General features: G+C 37.9%; 1 protein-coding gene across 4 annotated transcripts in view; it reads left to right on the plus strand.

Moving 5' to 3' along the window:
- RYR2 (ryanodine receptor 2) overlaps positions 1-23,905 on the plus strand; it is a 768,107-nt gene that overhangs the window by 528,816 nt on the left and 215,386 nt on the right. For all 4 annotated transcript variants that reach the window (XM_058696266.1, XM_058696262.1, XM_058696264.1 and 1 more), the window contains 4 exons: positions 3,312-3,512; positions 10,132-10,237; positions 17,387-17,530; positions 19,574-19,847. In XM_058696266.1, the coding sequence (XP_058552249.1) occupies positions 3,312-3,512; positions 10,132-10,237; positions 17,387-17,530; positions 19,574-19,847 (725 nt within the window). The remainder of the gene's footprint in view (positions 1-3,311; positions 3,513-10,131; positions 10,238-17,386; positions 17,531-19,573; positions 19,848-23,905) is intronic.

Consider the following 23,905-nt stretch of genomic DNA (forward strand, 5'->3'; position numbering starts at 1 on the left):
GTATAATGATCGTTTTTCATAAAATTAACCAACTTCCTGTTGTGTTTTGGGATGTGCCAGTATAATTTTCTTGCATTTAGAATGGAATTCACGAATGGGGCGCCTGGGTGTCTCAGTCAGTTAAGCGTCCGACTTCAGCTCAGGTCATAATCTCACGGTTTGTGGGTTCCAGCCCCGCACTGGGCTCTATGCTGACATCTCAGAGCCTGGAGCCTGCTTTGGATGCTGTGTCTCCCTCTCTCTCTCTGTCTCTGTCTCTGTCTCTGTCTCTCTGTCTCTCTCTCTCTCTCAAAAATAAATAAGCATTAAAAAAAAATTAGAATGAGGGACGCCTGGGTGGCTCAGTTGGTTAAGCGTCCGACTTCAGCTCAGGTCATGATCTCATGGTTCGTGGGTTGGAGCCCCACGTCGGGCTCTGTGCTGACAGCTCAGAGCCTGGAGCCTGTTTCAGGTTCTGTGTCTCCCTCTCTCTCTCCCTCTCTCTCTCTCTGACCCTCCCCCGTTCATGCTCTGTCTCTCCTCTGTCTCAAAAATAAATAAACGTTAAAAAAAAATTAAAAAAAAAATTAGAATGGAATTCATGAATTTTCTAATGGTGTCAGTTGACAGTAGTTGATAAGAAATACATGTAGTGATTTGAGTGTGTGTGTCAGGCACTTGTTCTCCTCCTCTTCGTTAGCAATTTCTCTTTCCTCTTATTTCTGCAGATGCATTCCACCAACCATTTGTTGGAACGCCTGAAACAGAAGGGACCCCTTACCCCCTTCCTACCCTGCCCCCATTCTACTAGCCATAGAACACTTTGTTACCAGTAGGTGTGCCCATTTTCACACGGCAAGATTTTGCTTCCTGCATGTATGTTTCTAAGGAATTAAAGACATTGCCTGTTTCTTGTGCTTATCAAGATGTCTGAGGGGCGCCTGGGTGGCGCAGTCGGTTAAGCGTCCGACTTCAGCCAGGTCACGATCTCGCGGTCTGTGAGTTCGAGCCCCGCGTCAGGCTCTGGGCTGATGGCTCGGAGCCTGGAGCCTGTTTCCAATTCTGTGTGTCTCCCTCTCTCTCTGCCCCTTCCCCGTTCATGCTCTGTCTCTCTCTGTCCCAAAAATAAATAAAAAACGTTGAAAAAAAAAAATTAAAAAAAAAAAAAAAAGATGTCTGAAATATCCTGTCTTTTTTTTTTTTTTTAGCGTTTTATTTATTTTTGAGACACGGAGAGACAGAGCATGAACAGGGAAGGGTCAGAGAGAGGGAGACACAGAATCCGAAACAGGCTCCAGGCTCTGAGCTGTCAGCACAGAGCCCGACGCGGGGCTCGAACTCACCGACCGCGAGATCGTGACCTGAGCCGAAGTCGGCCGCCTAACCGACTGAGCCACCCAGGCGCCCCTGAAAGATCCTTTCTTAACATGTCTTCAGTCCATAAGAGTCCATTTGATGTTTGCATCATTGACAGGCTCTTTTACTTTTCAGTCCTCAGTCAACATTGATTGAGGTCTTCCTTTGAGCCAGACGTGTGGTTCTGGGTGGAGGAAAAACTTGCCAGCTGTACCTTCCAGACATTCACAGTCTCTAAGGGAAATATACATGTATTTATCTATTTCTGTTAAAACATTTTATTGATAATTGCGTTAAATGATCTGAAGGAAAAGAATGAATTACTAGAAAAAAGAAAATCTCAACTGGATTACCGTGAGAAAGGTGAGGGAGTCGTCTGTGAGATGGTGACTTTTAATTGGAGTTCAGATGGATGAGCTGGAGTCCAGTAGATGTAAAGAAGGAGTAGGAAGAGTGTTCTAGGAGCTTTTAGCACAGAACACAACAAAGGTTCTGAGGCAGAAAAAGGCCATTTAACCTAATTAGCTAAGGAAAGAGGGTGAGATAGGCAGGAGGCAGGTAACAGAATCCAGGCATTTGACAGACTTTAGATGTTATTCGGAGTTCATTTAAAACCATTAAATAATTTTAACTTTTTTTAATGTTTATTTATTTTGAGAGAGAGAGAGAGACAGAGCATGAGCAGGGGAGGGGCAGAGGGAGACACAGAATCAGAAGCAGGCTCCAGGCTCTGAACCGTCAGCACAGAGCCCGATGCTGGGCTTGAACCCACGAGGGAGATCATGACCTGAGCTGCAGTTGAATGCTCAACCGACTGAGCTACCCAGGCGACCCAACCATTGAATAATTTTAACAAGGGAATTTGATTCTAAAAATTTAATTGTAGCTGCTGTGATGAAAACTGATAAGGAGAAGAGCTAGTCCTCCAGAGTCCACTCAGTCGAGAGGCTGTCACGCTGGTCCAGACCCAAGGGGACGGGGCTTGCACTGGGGTGGGGTGAAGGAGATGAAGAGGGGAGTGGAGGCTAGGGCTACGTCAGAGCTGGCATTGGCAGAAATGTCCCTGTTGTGGTGTTAAAGTTCCCTTTAACACTGCTTTGTATTTATATCGCAGTTGGTATTAAGTATATTTAAATGCTTTCCGAAACATAGGCCGAGCGTTCTCTTGTAGGCATATTCCTACCAACATATTCTCTCAGTTAAAAATCCTTTTAGCTGAGGTGCCTGGGTGGCTAGTTGGTTAAGCATCTGACTTTGGGTTTCATCTCAGGTCTTGATCTTGCACTTTATGTGTTCAAGCCCTGTGTCGGGCTTCACACAGTGTAGAGGCTGCTTGGGATTCCCTGTCTTTCTCCGTCCCTACCTTGTTTGTGCTGTCTTTCTCTTTCTCTCAAAATAAATAAATACGCTTAAATCCTTTTGACTTCTGGTTGAATACCCAACTCGGCATTTAATGAATGAACAGTGAAACCACTTAATTAATTTACATGCAGAGTCTGGAGGTGCAGAGTTCTAGAATTAGTATAGGAGCTCAATAATGTCCTCGGGAAGCCAGCTCTTAATATTTTCCTGTGCTCCTTAGTGTGCGGTTTTCATCCTAACGTGAAACAGTCATGTCACTCATTACCCAGTTAAACCCAGTTTGAAAAGAGAGTGTTCTAGTCTGTTATTATTGGTGTGAAATCTTTCCCACAAGACTCCTCACTGAGTTCGCCTTATATATCTCATTTGCCATAGCCCCGGTAGCTGCCGAGGAGGCCAGGGCAGTTAAGTGTCCACCAACGGGGCATGCATTTACCCTTTTAAGCTTAGAAAAACTGTAGGTTTCATCCCCTGGGACCAAGCACAGTGCTGCCTACACAGAATCAGAGTTCTGTTCATAGAAGAGTTGATACTAAGCGTGTCTGCCACAGGTACACATTAACTACTTAAGATTCCTGAATTCACCCCTGATGTCTTGTTCATCATCTTCTCAGATGTGTCTGCTGCTCCAGTACCTCTGTGACTGCCAGGTCCGACACCGGATAGAAGCCATCGTGGCCTTTTCAGATGACTTTGTAGCCAAGCTCCAAGACAATCAGCGCTTCCGTTACAACGAAGTTATGCAAGCTTTAAACATGTCGGCCGCGCTCACTGCCAGGAAGACAAAGGAATTTCGATCCCCACCTCAGGAACAGGTACAAGAATGAAATGGAAATTCTTCCCTTTTTACTTTGGGCTTTAGTTCATTCAGGATCCGTACATCGTGAAATTACAGTATAAATTACAAGTGGGTTTTTTTTTTTTTTCCCCTGTTCTCCTTAAACTAGCCAAGTGGATTTAGTAATTCTTAGTTTCACCAAAGGAAAAGAAAAATCTTCTCAGTTTAAACAAATGAGAGATGTATTGAAAGGTATCATGTGTATCATAGACTCTTCGAGGAGACCTGTGTGCCAGACTCTGAAGTTCTACATGTAGAGACAGTACCCAGGGGCGCCTGGGTGGCTCAGTCGGTTAAGTGTCTGACTTCGACTCAGGTCGTGATCTCACAGTGGGTTTGAGCCTCACGTCGGGCTCCGTGCTGACAGCTCAGAGCCTGGAGCCTGCCTCGGATTCTGTGTCTCCCTCTTGCTCTGCTCACACTCTGTCTGTCTCTCTCTCAAAAATAAGTAAACATTAAAAAATTAATTAAAGAAAGAAACCGTATCCAACCACACAAGCGGATCTTCTTTGGCTGACATGGCACCACCCAGTGAAAAAGAGCCCTTCGCTTCTGTGACTCAATGTCAGACCTTTTCTGTTTGGTGTCTCCTGAAAGACCAAATGTCACTACTGCTGCCAGGCTTGCTGAGAGCTTGATCACCTGTTTATGATATCCAAACCCAGATCTGCCTAGGTACAGCAGAATCAAGGGCACATGCCTGAACTAAACAATTAGCTGGTCTAGAATCTACTTCCCGATGGGATGCACACTATCTTCAGTATCTTACCCTGACCTTTTCTCTGTGTGTCAAGATATTTCCAAATGAAAATGTTTGTGGACTAATTGAAGAATTTATGTTTTCTCACCAGAATGCAGTTTCTTTGAGGGAAGGGACATGGAATTTTGTTTATTGCCACAAATAGCATTTATGGAGCAGAAAACAAGACCAGGCTCCCCCAAATCAACTCCATTCGTTACACCGCTATTGGGAGCTCCTGCTTCTAGAAAAATGGAGTACTTGTGCCTTTCCCTGTTCTTCTAAGTACAACTGTCACCCTGGAAATTACATAAAAGACAACATACAAAGACTCTGAAAGATAGAAAACAGGAGACTGACTATGGAACTTGGGACTTGAGAAACAACATGGCGGTGAGTCCCCTGGATTTTCTTTTCCCCTCATCTATGCCAGACTTGGAGCTAAAGAAGCTGGCAACCCAGAAATGCTGATGGGCACCGACAGGAAAAGCCCCAACAAAAGCCTTCTTTGTCCAGCCAGAAGACCAAGAAAACCATCTCTCTAGCAAAACTGAAAGCTTTTAGGTACTAACCGTACTACATCAGCCAAACACCAGTCCAAACTGCCCCACCCAGCGAAGACTGAGTGAGAGCCTAGCCTGCCACCCTCATCAGGCTGTAATGAGGTGCCCCGGCTGGAACTGTGAGGAGCTGAGACTTTTCCCAGCTGGGTGGTAACGAGGGTTGCGTCGTCCAAAGTGTCAGGAGAGGCTAGGGAGGGAGAAGTACCAAGGCACTCTTGCCCTTTCCAGTCGGGGTTGTGTGGGTACAGGTCTAGGGGGAACTGGTCTCCCAAACTGCCCAGTGGGAACAAGACCTTCTTTCCTCAAGTGCTCGCGGAGGCCGAGTGGGGAAATGGTCTTCCGCTCCCACCTGGAAGTAACAAGGAACAGGGCAGGTTAAACTCTTCTCCAGAAGAAGCCAGAAATTTAAGATCGAGAAGTCTCATAGTACCAAAATGCCCAGGTTTCAGTTTAAAAAAAAAAAAAAATCACTCATCATATCAAGAACCAAGAAAACCTTGAATGAAAAAAGACAATCACTAGATACCAACTCGGATGATCTCCAGCTCATGAAGATTTCAATTTCTCTGACAAGGCTTTTGAAGCAGCCATCATAAAGCTTCCAAATGGGAAAAAAAAAAAAAATTCTTCACAAAGAAAGAAAGATAGGAACAAGAACCAAATGGAAATTTTAGAAATGAAAAATAGCCAAAATAAAGAAACCTTTAATGGATACACTGAACAGCAGAAAGGAGACAGAGAAAAGAATCACTGAACTAAAGAGGGAATAATCAGAATCACCTACCCAGTCTGAAGAACAGAAAACAAACTGGAAAAGAAAATAAAGCTTTAAGAACCAGTGAAAATATAACAAAACATCAAACGTTTGTGACACTGGAGTCCTAGGAATAGGAGAAATAGGGGGAACTGAAAAAAAAAAAAAAAACCTTGGAAAAAATAAAAGTTGAAACTTTCCAAGTTTGGCAAAAGATACAAAGAAAAAGACTCAAGGGGCACCTGGGTGGCCCAGCTGGTTACGTGTCTGACTCTTGATTTCAGCTCAGATTGATTTCAAGTTTCTGAGTTTGTGAGTTCAAGCCTTGAGTTGGGCTCTGTGCTGTCAGCGCGGAGCCTGCTTAGGATTCTCTCTCTCCATCTCTCTCTGCCCATCCCCCACTATTTGTCTTTCTCAAAAATAAATAAAGAAACTTATAAAAAGAGAGAGAGAGAGAGAGAGAGAGAGAGAGACTCAAGAAGCTGAATAAACCCTAAACAGAATACCCGAAGATATCTAAATCAAGATATACCATAGTCCAACTTCTGAAAACTAGAGACACAGAAAAAAATCTCACAAGCAGTGAGAAAGAAATGACACTTGGAAAAAACAATGTGAGTGACCGAGATTTCAGATCACAAATCATGTAGGCCAGATGGAGGCAGCACACTGGTTTTCAACTGAAAAAAAGACTGAAAACCCAGAACTCTATAGGCAATGAAAATATGCTTCAGGAATGCAGGAGAAATCAAGACATTCTCAAATGGAGGGAAAGAATGAGATTTGGACTACAGCAGGCCAGTCCTGAAGGAAAGCCTAAATGAAGTCCTTTAAATGGAGAGAAAATGACAATAGAAGAAAATTTGGAAAATCAGGAATGAAGAAAGAACAATGGAAGGTGTTAAAATAGGAATAAATACAATGTATCTTCCCTTTTCTTTTGGGTTCTCTGTTTTTAAAAATTTTTTTTAATGTTTATTTATTTATTTATTTATTTATTTTTTGAGAGACAGACAGACATGAGCCGGGGAAGGGCAGAGAGAGAGGGAGACACAGAATCTGAAGCAGGTTCCAGGCTCCAAGCTGTGAGCCCAGAGCCCGACATGGGGCCCGAATCCAAGAACTGTGAGATTATGACCTGAGCTGAAGTTGGACGCTTAACTGACTGAGCCACCCAGGCCCCCCAAGTTTCTCTCTCTTTTTTTTAAAATGTTTATTTTTGAGAGAGAGAGAGAGAGAGAGGGAAACAGAGGATCTGAAGTAGGCCCTGCGCTGACAGTAGAGAGCCTGATGAGGGGCTCAAACTCGCAAACTATGAGATCATGACCTGAGCCAAAACCAAAAGTTGGACGTTTAACCAACTGAGCCACCCAGGCGCCCCTCCTTTTGAGTTTTCTAAATTATATTTGATGGATGAAGCAAAAATGATAAAGCTCTCTGCTGTGTTCTAGATGTATTTATAGGTAATATTTAAGACATTTGTATTTTAAATGAAGGAGGATAAGGGGTATAAAAGGGAGATGAGTTTTCTGTGCTTCAAACTGGTAAAATGTTGATGCCAGTAGGCTGTGATGAATTATGTACATATATTGTTATATCCAGAGCAACCACTAAAAAAAACTATGCATAGAGATATACTAAAAAAAATGCCAGGGATAATTCAAAACGAGATCCTAAAAATAGTTCAAGGAACCCACAGCAAGTTGGGAAAAATAAAGCAGAACAAACAAAAAACATGAAATTACAGACTTAAGTCATATCAATAAAGGCTTGAACATTACTCCAATTAAAAGAGGTTGGCCGAGTGGATTATATAAAACTTGGCCTAACCATCTGCTGTTAGGGTTACATCTATGAGATGTTTCTCTGATGAGGTATTTCTAGGAGAAGTTTTATATCACATAGAATGATGTAGATAGGTTGAAAGTGAAAGGTTGAAAAAAGATATATTATGAAACACTGAAAGAAAGTAAGAGTGACTCTGTCAGAGTAAAGAAATTACCAGAGGCAGACAGGAACATTACACAATGTTGTAAGAACCTACCAAGAAGGCAAATGCACAGGTACTGCGTACAGCCGAAAAATATGTGAAGTCCACACAGAACTGAAAGGAGAAGTAGGTAAATACACAATGATAGTTGGAGACCTCAGCACTCCTCTTTCAGTAATTGATAGAAAGCTAGGCAAAAGTCAGCAAGAACATAGGAAAATGCGACTCTGTCATCACCAAACAGGGTCTTTGGGTATTTGTATAACACTCCATCCAACAACATCATACATAGTTTTTTTTTCAAGCATCCATGAAACATTCTCAAAGATGGACTGTATGCTGGGCCTTAAACAGCCTAAACGGATTTAAAAGCATTTACATTTTTTTCATACAGAATCTTTTTCCTGACCACGGTAGAGTCAACTTAGAAATCAATAAAAGACAGAAAACAGAAAAATCTCCAAATACTTGGAAACTAAACAACACAATTGTAAATAACTCATAGTGTAAGGAGGAAGTCTTAAGGAAAATTTAAAAATCATTCAACTGAGGGGCGCGTGGGTGGCTCCGTTGGTTAAGTGTCTGACTTCGGCTCAGGTCATGATCCTGCAGTTCATGAGTTGGGCTCTGTGCTGACAGCTCAGAGTCTGGAGACTGCTTGGGATTCTGTGTATCCCCTCTTTCTCTGACACTCTCTCTCTCTCTCTCTCTCTCTCTCTCTCTCAGATAAATAATAAAACATTAAAAAAATGTTTAAATCAATGAACTGAAAAAAATGAAAGTAATCACATATCAAAATTTGTGGGAACAGCTAACACAGTGCTGAGAGGATAATTTATGACATTAAATATTTACATTTAAAAAGAGAAAAACACTCAGTAATCTCAGTTGACATCACAAGCATTTGGGAAAAAAAAAAAAAAGGGGGAAGGGTGCCTGTGTGGTTCAGTTGGTTGAGTGTCCGACTTTGGCTCAGGTCATGATCTTGTGGTTCGTGAGTTTGAGCCCCACGTCGGGCTGACTCCAGAGCCTGGAGCCTGCTTCAGATTCTGGGTCTCCCTCTCTCTCTACCCTTCCCCCAACACCCTCTCAAAAATAAATAAACATTAAAAAATTTTTTTAAAAAAGAGTGAAATAAACCCAAAGCAAGCAGAAGGAAGGCAATAACATAAAGGCAGAAATCAATGAAAATGAAAACAGGACAACAACTGAAAAAAAATTAATGAATCCAAAAACTGGTTATTTAAAAATACCAACAAAAGAGAGCCAAAGCATAAGAAACTGTTAAAAACTGAGAACAGACTGAGGGTTGATGGGGGGTGGGAGGGAGGGGAGGGTGGGTGATGGGTATTGAGGAGGGCACCTTTTGGGATGAGCACTGGGTGTTGTATGGAAACCAATTTGACAATAAATTTCATATATTGAAAAAATAAATAAATAAAAAATAAAAATATCAACAAAATCTACAAAACACTGAAAAGACTGACAAAGGTAAAAGACACAAATTATCAGAAATGAAATGAGGGATCACTACAGACCCTGAGGACATCAGAAGGATCATATAGCAATATATGCATGCATTCTGTGTGATTCCATTTATGTAACGTTCTTGAAATGACAATAATACAGAAATGGATAACAGTCAATTAGTGATTGACAGGAATAAGGGATGAGGAGCAAATAGGAGGGAAGTGGGTGTGGTTATAATGGTATAGCAGGAAGGATCCTTGAGGTGCTAGAATTGTTCTCTATCTTAACTATCAATGTCAGTCTCCTGGTTGTGATTCTGTACTACTGTTTTGTAAGATGTTACCTTTGGGGGGATTGAGTAAAGGGTGTATGTTATCTCTTTGTGTTATTTCTTAAAATAGCATAGGAATCTACAGTTCTCTCAAAATAAAAGTTAAACAAAAAATTCATGTAAAAAATTCTAAAAAGAAAACAGTTGTTTCTTCGGGGGAATTTGCGAAACAGCAACATTCCTTTCTTTTCTTCATTCAGAAGTGTAATAGTTCTATGTCTGAAGCTAAAACCAATTGAGGATTGTTTCTTGAATTTGGTTAATTGAATTATTAATGTTATTAAAAAGCAAGTTATCCATTATATTACTTTTCTATCGTATTTAGAATTTTTTTTGCCTTTGCTACTATATCCTTCTCAAAAAGAATTCTTTAAAATATTCAGTAAAGTTTAGAAATTAGCTAGAAAAAAGGAAATCTAGGAAAAGCACAATAAAATATTTTTAAAAATAACATTTAGATTTTAGTTGATTTAAGAACCCTAAGTATACAAGGGTCTAACATACTGTGGATTTGAGAAAGAGGAAGCAAATTATATAACTATGTTGCAACAAGCGAGGCTTTGAATAGTTCTATTTATTTTGTGGGATTTGTTATACTGAGTGATAATGACTTTTCATCTTTTGGACTGCAGTTTATGAATATTCAAAGATTGAACATCTTTGGTGTTTATGATCTTTGCTGTGTCTTTCCTGATTTCACTTTTCTTTTACTCTTGTTCTTCCTCTTTCTTGTTTGTCCAAACTTTCAGATCAATATGCTTCTCAATTTTAAGGATGACAAAAGTGAATGTCCATGTCCTGAAGAAATCCGAGACCAGCTCTTAGATTTTCACGAAGATTTGATGACACATTGTGGTAATGTCTTCTTGACTTACAACTCTTTTTAAATGTGTTATTGATTGATTAATTGATAATTGACATACCACCACTATATAATTTTAGAATATACGGTGTGATGGTTTGATTTGCATATCTTATGAAATGATTGCCATAATAGGTTCTGCTAAGCTTCCATATTCTCATATGGATGCGTTAAAATTTTAGAAGGAAGAATAACGGGAAAAATGTTTTTCCTTGTGATGAAAACTCTTAGGATTTACCTTCTTAACAATTTTCCTGTATTTCATACAACAGGTTTAGCTATAGTCATCATGCTGTACATTGCATACCTAGTACTTATTTAACCTATAGCTGGGAGTTTGTACCTTTTGACCAGTTTCCTTCAATTCCTGTCTCCCCACTCCCCACTTCTGATAACAAGTCTGCTTTCTTTTTCTCTGAGTTTGTTGTTTGCTTATGTGTTTGTTTTGGTTTTTAGGTTTTATACATAAGTGAGATCATACAATATTTCTCTTTTTCTGTCTGGCTTATTTCTCTTAGCATAATGCCTTCATGTTCTGTCTTTGTTATCACAGATGGCAGTATTTCCCGGTTTTCTGGCTAAATAATATTCCATAGTATGTATATACCACAACTTCTTTATCCATTCATTTCCAGGTGGACACTTACATTGTTTCTGTGTCTTGGCTATCGTAAACAATGCTCCTATGAGCATGGAGGTGCAGATTCCTTTTCCAAATTAGTGTTTTTGTTTCATTTGGATATGTTTTAAGAAGTGGGTTTCTGGATCATATGGTAGTTCTATTTTTAAAATTTTGTGAGGATCCTCTATACTGGTTTCCACAATAGCTGTACCAATTTACAATTCATCAGCAGTGTGCAAGGTGTTCTGTTCTCCACATGCTCACCAGCATTTTGTTAATCTTTTGCCTTTTCAGTGGTGGCCATTCTAATAGGTGTGAGGTGCTTTGCTACCTGATTATGGTTTTGATTTGCTTCTCTCTAATGACCAGTGGTGATGTTGAGCATCTTTTCATGTACCATTTGGCCTTTCATATGTCTTTTTTGGAGCTGAAGAAACATCTATTCAAGTCCTTTGCCCATTTTTTAATTGAGTTGGGTTTTTTTGTTTTGTTTTGTTTGCTATTGAGTTATAGAAGTTCTTTATATGTTTTGGGTATCAACTCCTTATCAGATATATAGTTTGAAAACATTTTTCCCCATTCTGTAGGTTGTCTTTTCACTTGGTTAGTAGTTAATTTGATGTAGTCCCATGTGTTTATTTTTGATATTGTTGCTTGTGGTTTAGGTGTTATATCCAAAAAATTATTACCAAGACCCATATCAAGGAGCTTTGTTGCTGTGTTTTTTTTCTAGAAGTTTCATGATTTGGGGTCAAACATTTAAGTCTTTAATCCATTTGTAGTTAATTTTCATGAGTGGTTAAGATATGGGTCCAGTTTCATTCTTTTAAATGTGAATATCTGATTTTCCCAGCACCATTTATTGAAGACTGTCTTTTTCTCCATTGGGTATTCTTGGCAACCCTGTCAACTGACAGTAAACCATGTATGCTTGGGTTTATTTCCAGGCTCTCGATTCTTTTCCATTTATCTATTTGTTCATTTTTATGCCAGTTCCATGCTGTTTTGATGACTCTAGTGAAATCAGGAAGTGTGATACTTCTTGATGTGCCCTTCTTTCTCAGAATTTCTTTGGCTATTGGAGGATTTTGTGATTTCATATAAATTTTAGAAAGGTTTTTTTCTACTTCTGTAAAAAATGCCTTTGAAATCTTGAGAGGGATTGCATTGAATCTAAGAAAGCTTCTGATAATATTACCATTTCAACAATATTCTTCCAAATCCATTAACAGAAGATACCTTGCCAGTATTTGTGCCTTCTTCTTTTCACCAATGTATTATAATTTTCAGCATAGAAATCTTTTGCCTCCTTAGTTAAACCTCTTCCTAAGTATTTTATTGTTCTTGATGCTATTGTAAATGGGAATTATTTTTTTTTAATTTCTCTTTCAAAAATTTCATTTTCGGTTTATAGAAACACTACATATTGTTGTCCTGCAACTTTAGTGAATTCATTGATTAGATCAAACAGGTTTTTAGGTTGAATCTTTAGGATTTTCTATATAAAAATCATGTTGTCTGCAAATAGAAACCATTTCATTTATTCCTTTCCAATTCATGTACCTTTTATTTCTTTTTATTCCCTAATTGTTCTAGCTAGGACTTTCAGTACTGTGTTGAATAGGAATGGTGAGAGTGGGTAACTTTGTTCTGTTCCTAATCTTAGAGGGAACATTTTTAATATTTCACCATTGAGAAATAAAAGCTATGGGTTTGTCATATTGGCCTTTGTTATGTTGAGATATATTTCTTCTGTGCCTAATTTGTTAAGAGTTTTTATCATGAATGCATGTTAAATTTGGTTGAGTGTTCTTTCCAACGTGCCTACAGAAATGATCATATGATTCTTTTCTTTCATTCTTTTAAATTTTTTTTTTCAACATTTTTTATTTATTTTTGGGACAGAGAGAGACAGAGCATGAACGGGGGAGGGGCAGAGAGAGAGGGAGACACAGAATCAGAAATAGGCTCCAGGCTCCGAGCCATCAGCCCAGAGCCTGACGCGGGGCTCGAACTCACGGACCGCGAGATCGTGACCTGGCTGAAGTCGGACGCTTAACCGACTGTGCCACCCAGACGCCCCTTCTTTCATTCTATTATTGTGGTGTATCACATTGATTGTTTTGCATATGTTGAACTATCCTTGAATCCCAGGGATAAATCATGCTTGATCATGGAGAATGATCCTTTAAATATGCTGTTGAATTCAGTTTCCTGGTATTGAGAAATTTTGCATCTCTATTTGTCAGGGATAATGTCCTGTGGCTTTCTTTTCTGGTAGTGTTCTTTGCAGTTTTGGTGTCAGGATAATGCTGGCCTAGTAAAATGAGTTTCGGAGTGTTTCCTCCTTTTTGATTTCTTTGGAAGAGTTTAAGAATTGTTGTTAATTCTTGGGGCACCTGGGTGGCGCAGTCGGTTAAGCGTCCGACTTCAGCCAGGTCACGATCTCGCGGTCCGTGAGTTCGAGCCCCGCGTCAGGCTCTGGGCTGATGGCTCGGAGCCTGGAGCCTGTTTCCGATTCTGTGTCTCCCTCTCTCTCTGCCCCTCCCCTGTTCATGCTCTGTCTCTCTCTGTCCCAAAAATAAAAAAATAAAATAAAATAAAATAAATGAAAAAAAAAGAATTGTTGTTAATTCTTAAATGTTTGGTAAAATTCACCAGTAAAGCCTTTCTTCATTGTGAGATATTTGAGTACGGATTCATTTTTCTTAAATTGCTCTATTCAGAGTTTCCATTTCTGTCTTGGTAAGGTGGATGTTTCTAAGAACTTTTCCATTTCTTCTAGGTTGTCCACTTTGTTTACTTATAATCTTCATCGTAACCTTTTATAATCTTTAGAATTTCTGTGGTATCTTTTTCATTTTTTCATTTACAATGTCTCCTTTATCATTTATATTGTTGTTAACTTTAGTCCTGTTTCCTCCCCCCAGCCTTTTTAGTCTACCTAAACGTTTGTCAATTTTGTTGGGTTTTTTTAAAGAAATAACTCTTATTTTGGTTAATCTTTTCTATTGTTTTTTGATCTATACGTCATTTATTTCTGCTCTAATCTTTAATATTTCCTTTCTTCTGCTAACTTTAGGCTCTGTTCATTCCTCTTTTTCTCGTTCCTTAAGGTTACACTTCGGTTTATTTGGGATCTTTCTTGCTTCTTAATGTAAGCACTTATGTATTGCTATGAACTTCCCTCATAGAACTGCTTTAGTTGCCCCCATAAATTCTGGCATGTTGTGTTTCCAGTTTTATTTGTCTCATTAAGTTTATTTCCCCTTTAACTTATTCTTGGATTCATTGGTTATTCAAGAGAATGCTGTTTAATTTCCCTGTGTTCATGAATTTTCCAGGTTTCCCCCTGTCATTGATTTCTGATTTCATGCCTTGTGGTCAGAGAAGATAACCAGTATAATCAGCCCTCTTGAATTTAACTAAGACTTGTTTTATGGCCTAGCACGTATTCTATCCTAGAAAATGTTCCATGTGCACTTGAGAAGAATGTGTATTCTGCTGTTGTTTAATAGGATGTTTTCTATATGTCCTCTAGGTCATTTGATCTGCACTGTTGTTAAAATCCACGCTTTCCTTATTGATTCTGTCCTGGATGATCTATTCATTGTAGAGAGTGGGGTATTAAAGTCCTCACCTATTATTGTATTACTCCTTATTTCCCCATTTAGTTTTGTTTTTGTTTTTGTTTTTGTTTTTTACCTTTTGCTTTATACATTTAAGTACTCCAGTGTTGGGTGCATAAATATTTATAGTTGTTATATCTTATTGATGTATTGACCTCTTTATCATTATATAATGACCCTCTTTGCCTCATTTTACCATTTTTAAAGTCTCTTTTATCTGATGAATGTATAGCTTCCTGTGGTATTTTATTTTGGTTTGATAATGTTTTGGTGGGATTTGTTGGCTTTTATTATTATTATTATTTTTAGTTATTTGTTTGAAATGCCATTTTTCATCCCTTCACTCTTGGTCTTTGTCTTTAAGGCTAAAGTGAATCTCTTATGGGCAGCATATGGTTGGATCTTATTTTTATTCAGCTATTCTGGGTCTTTTGGTTGGAGAATTTTATACATTTACATTTAAAGTAATTATATTGCAAATAAGGACTTACTACTACTATTTCATTATTTTTTGGGTTGTTTTGTAAATCAACTTTTCCTTTTTATTTATCCTGCTGTATTTTGTGTTTTTGTGTTGATAACTTTTGTTATGAGTATGCTTGCCTTTTTTCTTGTGTTCTTTTGTATAATTATTATAAAATTTTCCCTTGTGGTTACCATGAGGTTTATGTAAAATACCGTAAAGTTATAACAACATATTTTAATTCATTTAAAAAAGCTAATTTTAAAGAAGAATCGTGAGTTATGCACCACTATTACCTTACTGTAAAATCTAATTTTGATTATATGCTTACCATTACTGGTAATATTTATGCTACCTTTTGTGTTTTTATGATCTTAATTAGAGTTTTTTGACTTCCATTCAAAGAACTCCCTCTGACATTCCCTATAAGGCAGATTTGGTGGTAATGAACTTCCTTAGCTTTTGTTTATTGGGGAAAGTATCTATCCCTCCTCTTTTTCTGAAGGACAGTGTTGCTGGGTATGGAATTCTTGGCTGATAGTTATTTTCTTTCAGTGTTCTGAATAAGTGGTCCCATTCTTTCCTGTCCTGACAAGTTTCTGATGAGAAATTTGCCAGTGTTCTTATGGGAGATTCCCTTTTACATAACTTCTCTCTTTTGCTGCTTTTAAAATTCTTTTCTTGCCTTTGCTTTTTGACATTTTAATCATAATGTGTCTCAGTGTAGCCTTCTACAGGTTCAACACCTTTGGGGTCTTTTGGGCCACATGGATCTGCATGTCCATTTCTCTTCCCAGATTTGGGAAATTTTCAGCCATTATTTAAATATACTTTCTGGCCTTTGTGCTTTCTCCTTTTGGAATTCCCACAATGTGAATATTGTTTCTTTCCATTTTGTCCCATAAATCTCATAGGTTTTCTTCAGACTGCATGATTTCAATCGACCTATTCTTCAGGTTTTTGATTCTTCTTCTGCATATTGAGTCTACTTTTGAAACTCTCAAATTCTTCAGTTACTGTATTTTTCAACTCTAGGATTTCTGTTTATTCGTTTTAATGATTACTGTTTCCTTGTCAAACTTCTTGTTTTGAACTGTTTTCGTAATTTTGTTGAGCCGTCAATGTGTATTTTTCATACACATGTACTGATACCAAAGTTAATATAAATGTAAATAGGCTCAGAAATATACATGATGCCTGTTAGGAGTCCATATAAGAATATTTACTATGCCAAAATGGTTAACTGACCCTGTGTGGGAAGTCATAAAAAGTAGAGAGATCACAAAGGCTTTAGTACTAAGCAGGAGATAATCAACATCTTATTTTTATTTTTTCTCTTTTCTTCAGTGGCAGGGAATGGGAAGGGGGGATTGGGACATGTAACCAGATGCTTCTGGCAAAGAGATGAGAGTTAGGTTGATTTAGTCTAAAGATATTTGATCACAAATAGTTGTATTTAAACCAGTTGTGGGGCACTTTTTAGGACTGGCCTAAGAAATGTGGCACATATCTTTTGAAATTAATTAATGCTTAAGGAAATCCTTTGCTAAGTTATATGTCAGTAGCCCAAATCTATTAGGGGAGCTTTCCCCACCTTTCATTCTAAGAACTTTTAAAATAGAATTGACTTGTTCTCAACATGTGGTGCTTTTTCCCTTTAAGCAGTGATACGAACAAACTGTCCCAGTGAAAGAGAATTAATTAGTCATTTATTAGTCATTTGTTAAGTGATATATAGCACCAGTGGCATTATTTTTATTTTAGTTTAGTGAAGAGAATACAAGCATCACCTTGCATATTGATTTAACTTATGAATGAAGAAGACGAAATGAGTGCCAGAAAAGTTATACTATATATCTGTTATAAATAAAGGGATGCTCTAAAATGATAGGATTATTGCTTAAGACGTAAAGCATTTTGCTGGGTTAGGATAGCTAATTGTGCCTACCATCTTTTCTCTCAATTTGTTAAAATACCACTGTGATTTTTAGAGGCAATTGAGGTGGCTGACAGTTCAGGAGATTTTTTTGGGAGGGCAAAGCTGTAAGTTTGTACAGATAGCACCTGAAGTCAGACATGCCTGAGGGTCAGCCTAAGGGTCAGACTAAATAGCAGAATTGATCTGGACTCTTAAGAGTGTTTTTTTTTTGTTCTCTGTCTCATTTTATAATTTGTCTCAGCTGCTAATAGCCCTGGGCCCATTGGAACAGGAGAAAAAGAGAAAGGAGGACGTAGAGGCCGGTGTGTGGATTTTACCTGAGAGCTAGTGAAAGAGTGCTTAACTCTGTCTTGTCAAATGTTCTTGACATGACAGCATTGCTTTAAGCTATGTGTGGATAAGTTGCAAAACCAGAGCATTTTTCTCCTAAATGTATTTCTTTCAAACACATTTTTCTTTTCTTCGTTCTCTTTGCTTTTCTCACACCAGGAATTGAGCTGGATGAAGATGGGTCTCTTGATGGAAACAGTGACTTAACAATTAGAGGACGCCTGCTGTCCTTGGTAGAAAAGGTGACATACCTGAAGAAGAAACAAGCCGAAAAACCAATTGAGAGTGGCTCCAAGAAATCCTGTAAGCAGTATGGAAGGAAACTGGCAAAACAACCCAACTGCTGACATTTATTTCTCCTTTGAGCTAACATCATACTAGATGAGCCAGTGAGAAAATTGAGTTTGCAGCTTCTCAGAATCAGATTCTTTTTCTTAAAGTTTATTTACTAATTTTGAGAGGAAGAGAGAGACAGAGAGCAGGGGAGGGGCAGAGAGAAGGACAGAGGATCCGAAGCAGGCTCCAGGATGACGGCAGAGAACCCAATGCGGGGCTCGAACTCACGAACCGTGAGATCATGACCTGAGCTGACCTGAGCTGAAGTCGGGTGCTTAACCGACTGAGCCCCCCGGGCACTGCTAAGAATCACATTCTCAAGTAGATGTCTATGGCCGCCAGAAGTAGATAGGAGCATCCAACTGTATTTGTAGGAACAGATGGAGAGGTAGCAGTATTATAAGGATGGATGGGCTCCCTAGAGGACCAAAAATTTAGGTATTTGATCAGGGACTATCAAGAGAAGGTACAAAGTGGGTAATTTAGCTTTCATGTCTAAATATTATGCTATTGACTTTCAAATGTTCTTGCACCAAATTAAACTTTTTTGTTAAAGTTTAGATAGTATCTGTAACTATATTTTGGTTCTGTGATATTTCCTGAACCGTTACGCATTTCTGATGTATTTTTATCCTATTTAACTGAAGAGTAACAGCCGATACTCAGAAAATGAATAAGCACACTGGGGCTGTGAGTCTCAGGCATGGCACTCGCCCAGGAGGGGTTCAAGTAGTGGGTTGATGAGATCCTTCTTACTCGCTACCTCACATCGAAGTCTCTGTTCATTCTGTGAGACAGCACTGGTTTATGAACAGTTTTTACTGAAAGAAGAAAAATAAACTCATGAAGATTTTAGTTGTTTTTCGTTTCCCTTAACTTACAGTGAAAATCCTTCATCCATACAGCTACTTCTAAATGTTCAGTGTCACACGCAGATCTGAATCATGCCTTCTTCCAAATAAGAGTTCAGGATTTCCTATGAAACACTTTTTGTTATTATCTGGTTTATGGTTCTGACGTACTAAAATTATCAGCCTGGTTTTGAGACATGTGGAAGTATACTGGCTATTTATCTACATTTCCTGTTTGGTTAAAATTGGTAGGTTTTGTTTTTCCTTTACTTCCTGTGTAGATTAAAGCAGGTAAAACAGCTTCTTTTGAAAATCTGCCAGTGTGTTAATGCCAGGAATTGAGTACCTCTTTGTGTATAAGTTGGTCGCATCTTTCTACTTAGCTTTGATATTTTTATTGTTTATTTTTAGGAGGTTTGGAAGTTCTGTTGCTTTTGTGTGTATTACACTGTATGTTACATTGCAAATTTACATTAGAATAACTTTTCACTTGAATACAGCTTTACAATCAAATCCTTTGAAGACATTTTAACTGACAATTAGGGATCCAAATTATAGTAAAAATATAATTATATGAGGTCACTATTACAAATGGCTCAAATGAGGAGATAGAAAAATAGATAGTTCCTTGAGTGCACATGACTGACTTTATAAGGATGTATGGTGATGTCACATCTGGGAGGAAAATAATGGGACAAAGAAAATAAAAGTGGAAGTAATAGACAGTTCATATTGATTACCCTATGGATTGCCAACAATAGTTTTGAAAAAGTGGCCATAGTTCTGAAACAGCTTAAATTCTTTAATTATAAGAATGAGTGTTAAGGAAAAGCTTGTGTGTTTTTGCCTTTTCATGTTCATAACTCATTTTTATTGACATATGTATATATACATATATGTACATACATACATATGACATATGTATATATACACATATATGTACATATATACATATGACATATGTATATATATATATATGTATGTATATATATATATATAGCGTTTAAATGAAGTTTTTCTTCAAAGAATGTTCCTAGCCTTCTCATTTCTGGTATTAGGCTGGGGCTATGAGAGGTACAGCTGAAATGCCCAACTTACTTGTCTTCTCTCGTTTTGTTTTTTTTTTTCCTTTTAAAAAATATCCGTAATGACTGTGCAGCCACTCTTCAGCAGTTGATTTCTGAGACCATGGTCCGATGGGCACAAGAGTCTGTCATTGAAGACCCTGAACTGGTGAGGGCCATGTTTGTGTTGCTCCATCGACAGTACGATGGCATTGGGGGTCTGGTCCGGGCTCTGCCAAAGACCTACACTATAAATGGTGTCTCCGTGGAGGATACCATCAACCTGCTGGCATCTCTCGGTCAGATTCGTTCTCTGCTGAGTGTAAGAATGGGCAAAGAAGAAGAGAAGCTTATGATTCGTGGATTAGGGTAATTTATTTAACTACTACAACCTCTGTCTTATAAATGTCTTCCTTCTAATCGTTTATTCCAGTAGGTACACTGTATGTTTATTAATATAGATACACTGCTTAGATTACAGGCACACCGCATCGTATTGTGCCTTGCTTTATTCACTTCACAGGTAGTGTGTTTTTCACAAATGGAAAGTTTATGACCACCTTGCATCGAGCAAGTCTATGGGCAACTTTTTTTTTTTTTAACATCATTTGCTCACTTTGTGTCTCTATGTGTCACGTTTTGGCAATTCTCACAATATTTCAGGCTTTGTTATTATATTTGTTATGATGGCCTGTGATCAGTGGTTACGACTCACCGAAAGATCAGGAAATGTTAGCATTTTCAGCAATAAAGTATTTTTTAATTGAGGTACATATGCTGTTTTGTAAAACATAATTTCCCTATGCTTTTAATAGACTCTAGCATATTATAAACATAACTGTTGTATGCACTGGGAAACCAAAAAATTTATTCGATTTGCTTTATTGCAATATTTTGCTTTATTGCAGTGATCTGGAACCAAATCTGCAATATTTGTGAGATACACCTGTAATATGATCATTAAATGAGATTGTTGCTTTTCTAGACATTGTATTTTACAGCTCACTAGAAAAACGGCTAATTTTACAACTAGATGCTAAGGTGGCAATGATACAGCACCTATCTTAGAGGGTTTTTTAAATTAATTTTTCAGTAATGTACAATAATATATAAAAATACAGGTTAATAAAAACACATTAAACTCTGTGGGGAGACAAACACTCACCACAGGAATAAGGAATTTTGTCTGTATTTACTGGGCCTTGAAAAAAGAATGGGGAGAGAATTCAACCTTATAGGTGCGCTTTGTGTGAATTTGGGGATTAACATTTATACCTCATGTGTAGCCTAAGGATCCCAAAACTGAGAACATAAAAATTGGCCTCGAATCACTGTGCAGTTGTCAAGGAAAAACCTAAATACTACCAGTGGTTAACTTACAATCGAAAATTGCAAAGTACGTAAGGAAACAGTCTGCCTTAAGCAAGGGTCTGCAGATACAATACTGGTGGAGTCAGAACACCTATTTCAAAACTTCAGATAATACAGTGCCAGAAAGAGAACATAAAGTTACTGTATTTAAAATGGTAAAAATACAAAGGATAAATCAATTCTCCAAAAATAAATCATGGAAAAATGTCCATGAAAATTTGAAAAGGATCCAAAGATCTCTCTCTGCCCTCCCCTGCTTGCACTCTTGTCTTTCTCCCTCTCTCTCTCTCTCAGAAATAAAAAAAAAACATTAAAAAAATAAAGAAAAATTATTTAAAAAAAGGGGGGGGGGTGTGTGTGCCTGGATGGCTCAGTCAGTTAAGCTTCCAACTTCGGCTCAGATCTGATCTCACAGCTTATGAATTCCAGCCCCGTATCAGTCTCTGTGCTGACAGCTAAGAACATGGAGCCTGCTTCAGATTCTCTCTCCCTCTCTCTCTGCCCACCCCCGCTCACTCTCTCTCTCTCTCTCTCTCTCTCTCTCTCAAAAATAAACATAAATAAAAGAAAATATAAAAAGGAAAAGATCCAAAGAAAACTTCCAGAAATGAAAGATACATTAAAAACAGTGAGTTAGTTAAATTAGGAAAGATATAGCTGAAGAAAAAATTGGTAAGTGGGATCATAGATCTGAGGAAATTATTTAGTACTGTAGCACTGAGAGGTAAAGATAAGAAAATGCAAAAAAGCAGTTTTGTGACCTAGGGGATAGTATAAGAAGGTCTACAATATGGTAAACAGGATTTCTGGAAAAGACAGAATAGATCTAGAAAATGGGGACATTTGAAGAGCTAGCTGTTGGCTTGAGTTTTTCAGAATCAATGAAGAACACAAGTTCACAGATTATCCTCAAGTACAGGTAGTTCCATATCCCCACCTGGATGGAATGTAGTGAAACTGCATAAAACCAGTGATAGACTATCTTAAAACTAAGTTGAAAGAAAAGCCAGAATACTTACCGAAAACAGAACAAAACAAAAACAAACAACGACGACAACAACAGCAACAAAAAAACAGTATTTGGAATTCTTAATGGCAAAACTAAAGATCATTACTCAATGAGAAACCATATTCAAAATTCAGAAACCATATTCAAAATTCAGAAAATAACCATCAATTTACAATGTGTACTCAGTTGAGAATTCTTCACAATGAACTTGTGCTTCAAGGAGACTTGGAGATGAGAATTTATAGCCCATATTTAAGAATTAGGGCAATACAAAGATATTTCAGAATATTTACTTACAGTTCCTCATCAAAAAACCTTCTAAAGGCTGTGCATTAGAGAAAAGGAAATGGAATTCAGAGAGAAAGAATGAGAAGCAGTAAGTTTTATTGAGTGTGTTACTGATGCATACATGCGTAAATATAGGAATCACTCACAAGATTACATAATTCAGGAATATGAAAATACAAAAATAAAAGTTTAAGCTTTATCATGTCTGCAAGAATAATACCCAAACATTGGATGTAGAAATTGAATGTAAAATGTTGAAAAATGATAGAGAATACAAACATTCTGCCAAAACAGTTAACCTAGTTATATAAATATTAAAAAGGAGAATGAAAATAACTACTGACATGGGTAAAATAGGGTATAAAGAAACAATAAAAGGGTTGAACCTAGAGTTCTTAAAACAAAACAAAACATTAACGGAATAGAATAACTACTGTTTTCTTTGACCTAAAAAATAACATGGTGGGTAAAAAAATTATAGAAAGACTCAGATTGTGTAGTGTTATTTACGTGCATTCTAAGTTCAGAACATAATACTGTATATTGGTCTTGGAACTATCAAGTACTTGAGATCATTAAAATAACGCTGGAAGGTTCTATTCCAAAATCATTATCACTGCACACTAAAAATAAGTATACTAACAGGACAAAAGAAGGAGAACAGAAAAACCGAAACAACAAAAGCAAATTCGATGGTCTTTGTAATCATATGAACATGAATCTTATTTTTTTAACGTTTATTTATTTATTTATTTTGAGAGTGAAACAGAGAGACAGTGTGTGAAAAGGAGGGGCTGAGAGGGGGAGACAGAATCCCAAGCAGGCTCCCAACTCAGCACAGAGCCCAGCATGAGGCTCAGTCTCACAACCGTGAGATCACGACCTGAGCTGAAATCAAGAGTTGGACGCTCAACTGACTGAGACACCCAGGTGCCCCTGAATCTTGTTTTGAATACTAATACTTATATCTACCCAAAAGTGCCTTGCATATAAATGATCTTAATTCACCAAATGAGAAAGGAAGCCTTCTAGGAAATGAACTCTTTCTTGTCAAATGAACATATAGTGATGATATATGCTGTTAACACATAAATCAGTAGTGATAAAACAAAATATTTCTGAAACAAAAAGTTAACGTCTTTGTGGTATGAGACATACTTCTCAAGGGACACGTTTAATGAGTGACAACCTGCCTACTGAGTGGTAGAATTATAAATCCACTCAACTTACTTGGAACTAAAGGCAAACAAGAGTTTTCAATTAAATATTTTCCAAAGTTCGGTCATGCAAAATGATTTCAATTAATGAAAGAACACATCCTGTGATTACAAGTGTGGTTTGAAAATGGAAGGTTCTCCTGCTACATGTGTTGCTGTCTTCCGTGAAGGGAAAGGAGTCCTTTCTTTACCCCATTTGTTCTTGCACGGAATAGATCTGACCTATTTTAGTCTTTGGCCCCCACGTCATTTTTGTGAGTTGTGCTATCTAAAGACTCTTGTTATTGAAGATAAACCAAACCCAACTAAAAGTGAAAAACTAGGAGCACTTGAGTGGTTCAGTTGGTTGAGTATCGAACTCTTGATTTTGGCTCAGGTTGCAATCTCACGGTTCGTGGGTTCAAGCCCCACATTGGGCTCTGTGCTGACAGCACAGAGCCTGCTTGGGATTCTCTCCCTCTCTCTCTGCCCCTGTCTCACTTGCTCTCTATCTCTGTCAAAATAAACATTAAAAAACAAAAGTGAAAAACTAAAATTAAAAA

This window comes from Neofelis nebulosa, chromosome 13 (genome assembly GCF_028018385.1).
Source record: "Neofelis nebulosa isolate mNeoNeb1 chromosome 13, mNeoNeb1.pri, whole genome shotgun sequence".
NCBI lineage: Eukaryota > Metazoa > Chordata > Mammalia > Carnivora > Felidae > Neofelis > Neofelis nebulosa.